At 38.6% G+C, this 10,180-nt stretch overlaps 1 protein-coding gene across 1 annotated transcript; it reads left to right on the top strand.

The window, feature by feature from the left end:
* The first annotated feature begins 147 nt into the window (after positions 1-147).
* LOC113494065 (uncharacterized protein K02A2.6-like) lies at positions 148-4,519 on the top strand. The gene is made up of 6 exons (XM_026872202.1): positions 148-163; positions 617-763; positions 933-1,310; positions 1,905-2,025; positions 3,152-4,242; positions 4,329-4,519. Exons 1-6 carry the CDS (start codon positions 148-150, stop codon positions 4,517-4,519), a joined length of 1,944 nt encoding a protein of 647 aa, XP_026728003.1.
* Positions 4,520-10,180: the final 5,661 nt, after the last annotated feature.

The raw sequence follows: 10,180 nt of genomic DNA, 5'->3' as shown, positions 1-10,180 counted from the left end.
TTTTTGCTTTGAATACTGGTAAATTATGTATGATAGTGAAGTGATGGGTGATTAACATATTATGCACATAATAATAAAATTTTTGTTTTGCCCACGAGGCCTGGTTCGATTCCAGGTTTAAAATGTGTGCAAATAGGTACTGTTGAAATGTATAAAGATGTAGGTATGATCTTATTGCACCTACGCTACGGATGTCTAATTATTTATTATTTTATGAAGTACACGGGTTTTGAACGTGATTTCTTTCAACTTCAAAATGTACGAGTGATGTTACCAGATGATGCTTGGTAGTCCGCAAACAGGTGATGCCTGCAAGGACTTAAAGTAATTATATACGGACAGTGTGCCCGTAAGTACCAAATGCGATGCAATTGAGGTGTATCAGAATGTTGATGTAGAAGCTATACGGGTGAAGCCCTGTGATATTTGTGCGGGTGGTGCCCTTGACGTGTTGTTTTTATGGGTGACGCCCGTTTACCGAAGATTAATAACAGTTTACATGGTGTTGAAAAGAGAGGTTGTAAGGAATGAATAATGAATGTGTCAGGTTGTTCAAAGGATGATGCCGATTTGGTAACCAAGATGAGACATTCTTTATTCCTTTCCTTGTTCACAGATTCAATAATGTCAAGTCTTACATTAGAAAAATTCGAGTGCGATGGCGAAGCAGGTTCTGTTGGAGCTAGATGGGAACGCTGGAAGAGGAGTTTATATATTTACCTGGAAGCTGCAGATGTTACTACTAGTTCTAAAAAACGCGCAAGTTTGTTACATTGGGGAGGACAAGAACTTCAAGAAGTACTGTTTAATATACCCGGTGGTTACATCACGTCGAATGAAGCTGGTCAAGATGTATTTGAAGTAGCAATCAAAAAGTTGGATGAATACTTCGCACCCAAGCAAAATAAACGATATGAAAGACATCTTTTCAGACAAATGTCACAAGAAGAAAACGAGAAAATTTGAGAAGTATTTGGTCCGTCTGAGGCAACAAGTGCTAAAATGCCAATTTACGGATGTGGATGACAATTTAATTGATCAGATAATTGAGAAGTGTTCATCGGAAGAACTGAGGAAGAAAGTACTTCGTGCAGGAGAAAAAATTACTTTAACTGAAGTGATAACCGAGGCAAATACCTTAGAAGTAGTGGAACGACAATTGGGTGATTTTAGCCAGAAGGGAAAGGACACTGTAAACAAAATTGAGATACGAGAGAAGGACAAGCCATTTATGAAGAACAATAAAAAGGAGTGTTTCCGATGTGGTAGCTGGAATCACCTAGCGTATGATGCGAAGTGTCCAGCTAAAGGTAAAATTTGTATCAAATGCAAGAAAGTGGGACATTTCCAGGCTCAATGCAGAGGAACGGGCCAAAAACGAAGTCATGAAGAAGCGAACAAATCAGATAGAAGCGCAGAGGCGAAAAGAAAGAAGTCAAATCACAAAGTCGAAGATATAAAACAGGCGAATGCGATAGAAGATAAAATCGATTACGTTTTTAATGTTCTGCATAATGATACGCTCGCTTGTCATGTAGGTGGAACTCGAGTAGAGATGCTCATTGATTCAGGATGTCAACATAATTTAATAACAGATAAAACTTGGAAAGAAATAAAAGAAAACGTTTTAAAGACAGGAAAAGAAGTAAAGAATCCAGGAAAGACATTCGTAGCATATGGATGTGAAGTCCCTCTCAAACTATTGACGTCCTTTACTGCGGATATCCGTGTTGGAACAAAATCACAAAACGCTACCTTCTATGTCATAGAAAAAGGGACACGTAATTTACTAGGCAAAATAACTGCTATTGCATTAGGTGTGCTAAAATTAGGATTGGACATAAACCAGGTTGAGATGACACCCTTTCCAAAATTCAAAAATGTTCAAATACAAATACCAATAGATAAGGACATAAAACCAGTCATACAGCCTTACCGACGTATACCAATTCCCTTAGAAGAGAAAATCAATACCAAAATAGACGAGCTACTACAAAAATATATTATAGAAAAGGTAGAAGGACCGTCAGAGTGGATATCCCCGGTTGTGCCGATTTTAAAAGCAGATGGCGATGTCCGTCTCTGTATCGACATGAGACGCGCAAATTTGGCAATTAAGCGAGAAAATCACCCATTACCAACGATGGAACAGCTGCTACCGAAGATCCAAAACGCTAAAATGTTTAGCAAATTGGATATAAAAGATGCTTTTCATCAATTGGAGCTTGTGCCCGACTCACGACACATTACCACATTTATTTCTGGCAAGGGATTATACCGTTTTAAAAGATTAATGTTCGGTATAACCTGTGCGCCGGAGATGTTTCAAAAAACACTCGACAGAGTGTTAATAGAATGTGAAGGGGTCGTTAATTTCATCGACGACATTTTAGTTTATGGAAAGGACAAGCAAGAACATGACAGACGATTGCAAGAAGTAATTGAAACATTAAAGGCAAATGACATAATGTTAAGGGAAGATAAATGTATCTACGCAACAACGAAAGTCCAATTTCTAGGACACGAATTGTCTGATGAAGGAGTTCGACCACTAAATAAATATTTATCGGCTATAAAAGATTTTAGAACCCCGAACAATATTTCGGAACTACAAAGCTTTTTAGGGCTTATTAACTATATTGGAAAATGGATTCCAAATATGGCTACCCTCACAGAGCCATTGAAGCAATTGCTTCGCCAAGGATCAGCCAGAAACGCTGATATAAGGGATTGTTGGGGGAAAAGTCAGCAAAACCAGCTTTTTGTGCTTTAAAAGGCTGCTTTGAGTGACATACCAAATTTAGGGTACTACAATGTAGACGATAAAACCATGGTATTTGCAGATGCTAGTCCGGTCGGACTTGGAGCAATTCTGGTACAAACAAATGAAAGTGGTCCACGCATTATTGCGTTTGGAAACAAAACACTTAGTGATTGCGAACGTCGGTATTGCCAAACCGAAAAAGAGGCTTTAGCACTGGTGTGGGCGGTGGAGCACTTTCATATGTTCTGTACGGCAAGGAGTTTGACTTAATCACGGATCATAAGCCTCTTGAGGTCATATTTGGTCCAAAGTCCAAACCCTGTGCACGGATAGAACGTTGGATACTGAGACTTCAATCCTATAAATATAATGTTATATACCGTCCAGGAAAAATAACATAGCCGACCCCTTGTCCAGATTGTGTACATTTAAGCATGACGAAACTCAGCAAAAAGATTACGTTCAGGATATAATTGACCATGCTAGACCAATAGCTGTATCGATAAAAGATATTGAAGAACATTCGAGAACCGACATTGACATACAAAAAGTAAAACAAGGCATATATAACAGGAAATGGGATGATTCAGTGAAGAGCTACAAACTATTTGAGAACGAGTATTGTTTCTTTGGGGACATATTGCTAAGAGGCACTAAAATAGTTATACCAAAACAATTACGACGACTTGTTTTGGACGCTGCCCACGAGGGCCATCCTGGAATAGTCGCAATGAAGTTGAGACTTAGAGCGAAAGTGTGGTGGCCCAAGTATGATAAGGACGTGGAAAGATTAGTACGATCCTGTAAAGGGTGTACGCTAGTATCGGCACCAAACCCTCCGCACCCACTCAAAAGGAGAGAATTACCTACCCAATCCTGGGTTGATATCGCTATAGATCTTTTAGGTCCATTACCAAGTGGCGATCACCTATTGGTGGTGATTGATTACTACTCCAGGTACAAGGAAATTAAAAGTTGTCGAGACATAAGCAGCAAGGAAATGATCCGTTTACTAAAAGAGTTTTTTAGCCGTCTAGGACATCCTGTTTCCATTACTTCTGATAACGGAAAGCAATTCATTAAGGCAGAGTTCAAGACTTACTGTCATGAAAATGATATAAAACTATTCAATTCAATACCTTACTGGCCACAACAGAACGGGGAAGTGGAGCGACAGAACCGGGATATCCTCAAGCGTCTCAAAATATGTCAAGTGGAAAGAAAAAGCTGGAGAGAAGCACTGGTAGAGTACTTGACGATGTACAATTCCACCCCACATAGTGTGACTGGAAAATCACCGGCAGAGCTATTTTTTCAAAGGAAGTTTAAGGACAAGATCCCCATGATAGATTATGCTGAACAAAATGTTGAGGATTTTGACGTAAGGGATAAAGACAAAGAACAAAAAGAAAAAGGGAGAGAATATGCTAATAAAAAACGAAGAGCACGTGAAGTTGAATTAGAGATAGGAGATAAGTGTATGTTAAGAATACCAATAAATCTAACAAATTGAGTCTAAACTTTGATACTACTACGTATACTGTAAAATCTAAAACCGGTGGAGACGTAGAAGTACAGAATGATGAAACTGGACAACAGTTGAGACGAAACATACTGCATCTAAAGAAAGTAGAGGGGGAATGGAAATCGATGAATAAAGAAACCGAAGGACAACATTCAGAAATTGCAGTAGAAGAGAGTTCTGAAGAGGATGTGGGAGACGATAAGACTAATTACATAGAAGACCAGAATTAAAGATACAATGAGGAGATTGATGTTGATTTAAATCAGTAATTAGGAGTATAATAAAACTAGTAATTATTTTATTGATTGATCTTTTATTGATTTTGAAAAAAATAAAAATAAGGAAGGGATGTAGTGTATGTGAGTGAAAGAGAAGGAAGCATTATGTCATCTCTGGCGCGCGTGCGGCCGTAAACAGCTCAGTCAGCTGTGGGCGGTGAAGTGAGAGGGCACGCGCGACTAAGAGCCGACAATAGGTATTGAAGGATATACTACAGCAATGTTAGGATCCGATACAAGGTAAAGGGGTGTAGTGCCCACTTAACTTTATAATTTTCAATATTGTCAAAATTAGTAACAGTAAAATATTTGGCAAATGTTATGTGTCAATTAAATATCTCATGTATTTATTAAATTAGTTAAATAAAATAAATTGTTAAAATTATATACATATATAATATAAAATAAATAACTTATTAACTACCAAACATAAACATATTAAGCGCATTGCATTATATAGAATCATTTTTATATACATATTTACAAAATTCTGTATCAATAAAATACCAGACAAACAGATCTTATGTATTAGTAGTAGTTTGTTATCAGTTGCACGATCGCAGCTATGACGCCGCCTATTGTTTAAGGACTGGTCGGCCCGGCGCACTCGCCCGCGGGTGCGAGCGAGATCCTGCGCTCATGTACCGGCCGTCAGGTGCGAGCGAGAGAACCGCCAACCAGTTAGCCACAGAGTACATTCTGATATACTGTAATAGAGACCAATCTTCGGCATTAAAATGGGTAACCACCTACGCTTAGATGCTAGCCATCTGTTATCAGGAGTTGGAATCATTACTCATTATGTCTATAACTATAGCTATACCTATACACATATAAATAGAGGCTATGCGTACGTACGTACAGGTACTTTTATTAAAATTTTATGGATGGAACGGCTATGCTGTAGGACATTAAGGATTTAGAAATGAAACATTTCATTAAGTAACTCAAACTCATAGCATTTATTTCAAATAAACCAATTACAGGAATGGAGACGGAACACTAAATTCCTTTCTGGTCACAATTGTGGGTTAGCCGGAGGAACTTTTGCTCAACTCAACGACAAATGAACAACGACATACAGAAAGAACACAACACGAACACAAAAATATCACATGAACCCGGCGCGAGCGTCAGGCATTAGTAGACATTTGCATTTGGGGGTACCAGTTTATTGAAAAATAGACCACCAACAAAATTCTACCATCACCATAATCTCATGGAGTAAAGTTTGGATAGATATTGTTTAACATTTTCGGATTATTTGATAATATTTCCCTCTAACAATCAAATGTCTTATTAACAAATTTATATTAATAAAATTTTTGAACAAATTAATAATATTTTCCGGCAAATAAAATAAAAACTACTCTTTTAGTAGCAATCTGCCTCTCAATAAATTGTCAGTGTTAGATTCTGTTTAGTGACATCTGTTGGAATTTTAGTGAACATTAGTGCAGAGCCGCCATCTGGTATCCAGAGTCAGTACCATACCCGTTATAACCCGACAAAATAAGAAAACACCTTCCTACTTGTTCGCTTAAGGACTAACAGACACATCGTGAATTAGTATCGTTGTAACCACTGATTTCCCCAGTTTTTTGTACTAAGATTGAACCGCCTGCAGTTAGCCTATTGCCACCGCTTTGAATACTTCTGTATGCTTACTAGCTGCGCCGCGCTTACGCTAAACGATTTCGCTATTTATTATTGTCTTTATTACTATCTGCTTTGCTTTCTGTTCATCTAAATATACTTCAACCACTCCTTCTCTTCATGTGGAACTCTTTTGTGTTGTGAACTGAACTGTATAACGTAATAAACTGTTTCTTCAAACTTCTATACGTCTCGACTACATTCTTTACGAGCATCCATCCTTACACACAACGACCTACAGGAGATTAAAGTCAAGATTTTCCATGTAGGTGTCTAGTGCCTCGTAATCTATTTTTGAATAAGTTTTTTGAGCTGTATGTTTTAATTTATTTTTATTTAGTGAGAAAAGGGAAGAGCAGTGATCAGTCACTGTGGTGTTATATACTAGTGTCATAGTTTTTGTCTTGGTTCGTATTATAAGATGGTCTAAACAGTTGTTGCCTCTCGTAGGTAAAGTGAAAAATTTATGTCAGTTTCAAGCTTTATAAGTAAACCTGAGGCTACTCCAAGAAGGTCAGGTTCTTCGCAGGAGGCTAACAAGGATTATTTCGCGTATACAACGTACTGTACGAAGTGTAGTTAGGTAGTGCGGATATTCGACAGCTGCTGTTACATGACAACCAACATTCAGTAAGAACCAGAAAATCGCTGTCGAAGTCTATACGGTGGACAAGAGTTTCTAGGTAGTTTCTTTGTAGTTACGGTTGATGGATCGAATATTTTGTGTTAAAATTGTATAGCATGCACTTAGATTACCTATAAATAACTTAGTTTGCTCGGGAGCACAGACACGAGCATCTGATACAGAAACGTCGTCGACGTTTCTTATATATTCTATAATATCATTAGACATTGTAGAAAGGGCTACCCCGATAAATACGCGTGAGTAAACCGTTACATCATTTAATAATTGTAGAAAGGGAATTAAGTAAAGGGGTACAAAAGTGGCTGTCATGAATTTGGAGATGAAAGTTCGTGTTTTGGGAGCTTGAAAACATTGTGTGATGATGTAAAGTTGTGTATCTAGAGTGTGTGTTGTCGGCGCATCACACTGCGTGTAGGCGACACCGGTGCAGGCGCGGGGAGTGGGGCTGAACGCCGGCCGCTCACGCGTCGCGGTGCCTCCTACCACTCACTTCGTTCACGGACGCGCTGACCAACGGGCATTTCATTGTTCTACTATTGTTACTACAGTAATAAACCTTTATACAGTCCACTGCCTTTGTTGTATCGACCCGACTGAGCCCACTCATATTGGTCTTTCGATCGTGCAAATATAATTATACCAGTTTTGCTATAATTAACATCGTCGTCGTGCGGGCCGTCGGACTTTGACCGCTCGCGAGTACAACGTGGCCGAGAAGATTAACAACGAATTCGTTCCTGTATCAGCTTGCATCGTCATCGTGGGAGTCACTATTTGGGAGTATAATACAGTCTTTGAGTGAGTCCGTTCCAATTAGTTATTTTTTTCACACTTTTCTTACCCGAAAATCGTTATTCTATTTTCCAAATCCTTCGGTGAATATTTAATTTTGCCCTCACGCTTTCCTTTTAGTGTTTCTTCTTATTTAAAATTGCACTGCATATTTAAATACGAACATTTCGTTGAAAAAACGCTTAGTCATTGGCTTATTGCTTTATAACCTGTGTCGAGTCGTTGACCTTGACATTGATTATCGACACCTTTTGTTCACGCACAGCTGTTTTGCAGTTATTATTCATTATTATCATTAGTATTGCTGTGATTTCTCTCTAAAATGGCTGAGTTGAAAACATTGACTAAGAAACGTAGTTCAATTAAATCAAAGGTCACTCTCTATAGCAATTATTTAAACTTAGTTAAGAGTAGTTCCGCAGTATCTGAGTTGCAGCGCTTAGACTTAGAAGAACGTTTCAATAAGTTCGAGGCCTTACACGCCGACTTTGATGATTAGCAGACACAAATTGAGGTGCTTGCCGACGACGCCGATTCCGCGTTTACTGAGCGAGAGGACTTCGACCGCCAGTTCTTCAATCTCGTGGCACTCACGCGCAGCTTGCTTGGCGTTTCGTCCAACGTTGCAGGATTGGAGGCGGGCTTCAAAGATGCTGACTCAGGTGCACACAATTCATTTAGAAATGGTTTTGTTCGTTTGCCTTAAATAGATTTGCCTCATTTCGATGGGAACTACCAATCTTGGCTTGAGTTTAGAGATACGTTTGGGTCACTGATTCATGATAATAAAACAATAAGTGATATTAACAAGTTCCACTACCTGCGAGCCTCACTACAAGGAAACGCAGCTTTAATTATTAAAAACTTCGATTTTAAAGCAAGTCATTATAATGTTGCGTGGAACCTGTTGTGTGAGCGGTACAATAACAACCGCCTTGCCTCATTTGCAGGCTCAATTATAAAAGAGTCAAGTGAGCCCATTAGAAATCTGGTAGATGTGATTAATAAAAATATTAGGGCACTTACCACGTTAAAAAGGCCCTCTCAATATTGGGATGACATAATTATTTATTTCATGTGTAAAAAATTAGATTTAATGACTAGTCGTGAATGGGAAGAACAAGGAGAATAATAATTTAAAAGATGATCCTACCTTAACAGAATTTTGTACCTTTTTAGGCAAAAAAGCGGACTGGTTAGAATCAGTGGAGTCTAACTGTAATCTTTCAGGTTCGAGTACTATTGTAGCCTTAAATAATAGTAATTTAAATAAAACTAGTACTAATAACATAATAATAAAAAAGTCTAATAATAATAATAAATGTCCACTCTGCTCCCAAGCACATACATTATATAAATGTGAATCTTTTAGAAGCTTATCTATAGAAGATCGCATCAAAAAGGCAAACGAATACAATGTGTGTTTAAATTGCTTACGCTTTGGCCACACTCCTAAAAAGTGTCCATTTTCACGTTGCAAATATTGCAAAGTAAAGCACAATATGCTTTTGCATTTAGAAAATAATGAGCCTAAATCTTGTGCCAATCCATTGCCTTCTGCTTTACTTTCTGCTTCACCTTCTTCTTCAAATGTTGTGCTTTCAGCCAATACTATGCAGCTTGCCACTTCTGCGCATATTTTACTGTCCACAGCTGTCGTGAAGGTGACTGCCGTGATAAGCAGTACACTGCGCGTCTTTTGCTGGACAACGGCAGCACGGCAAACTTTATAACGGATAATTTATCGGAGAAACTGGGTTTGTTACGACGCGGTACGAGTACCAAGGTAACGGGTATTAATAATCTTGTATCCACCAGTACACAGTCTTGTCACCTATCAATAGAGTCTTTATGCTGTGCCTTCACTGTAGATATTGATTGTCATCTTATACCTGAAATTACAAAGGTACTCCCGTCTTCATTCGTACACATGTACAAGCATGTCCCTATTCCTTCAGGTCTTAAACTGGAAGACCCGAACTTTAATGTTCCGTCGGTCGTCGACATCCTGGTAGGGGCTGAAGTTTTCTGGAATGTCTTAGGCAGCAACAGAATAGACTTAGGAAAAAACTTACCTAAATTATGCGAGACTAAACTCGGATGGCTTGTATCTGGTAGTATTTCGCATCAATCTAGTTCTATTTTCTATGCATCTAATAATCTTTGCCATCATTCCCATGTCACTCCCGACTTTACTCAATTTTGGGAGCTTGACACCATCTCAAGCAAACATTCGCACTCTCTTAAAGAGATAATGTGTGAGCAACTTTTCGCGCAAACCACCGTCCGTAATGACGATGGTGCGTTTGTTGTTAAAATGCCTTTAAAGGGCGATCCAAGCTGTCTAGGACAATCCTACGTAAATGCTAGTAATCCTTTTTTATCTCTAGAGAAACGGTTTAAGCGTGATCCATCCTTTCAAACCAAATATTATAACTTTATGCTAGAGTACGAGCGCTTAGGTCACATGACATTAGACGCCGACTGTACTTCCTCTGTCGAATCACAATCCGTGACAA

Source organism: Trichoplusia ni, chromosome 5, assembly GCF_003590095.1.
Source record: "Trichoplusia ni isolate ovarian cell line Hi5 chromosome 5, tn1, whole genome shotgun sequence".
NCBI classification, from domain to species: Eukaryota; Metazoa; Arthropoda; class Insecta; order Lepidoptera; family Noctuidae; genus Trichoplusia; species Trichoplusia ni.
The sequence above is the reverse complement of the archived record's forward strand: the minus strand, read 5'-3'. Positions and strand labels throughout refer to the sequence as shown.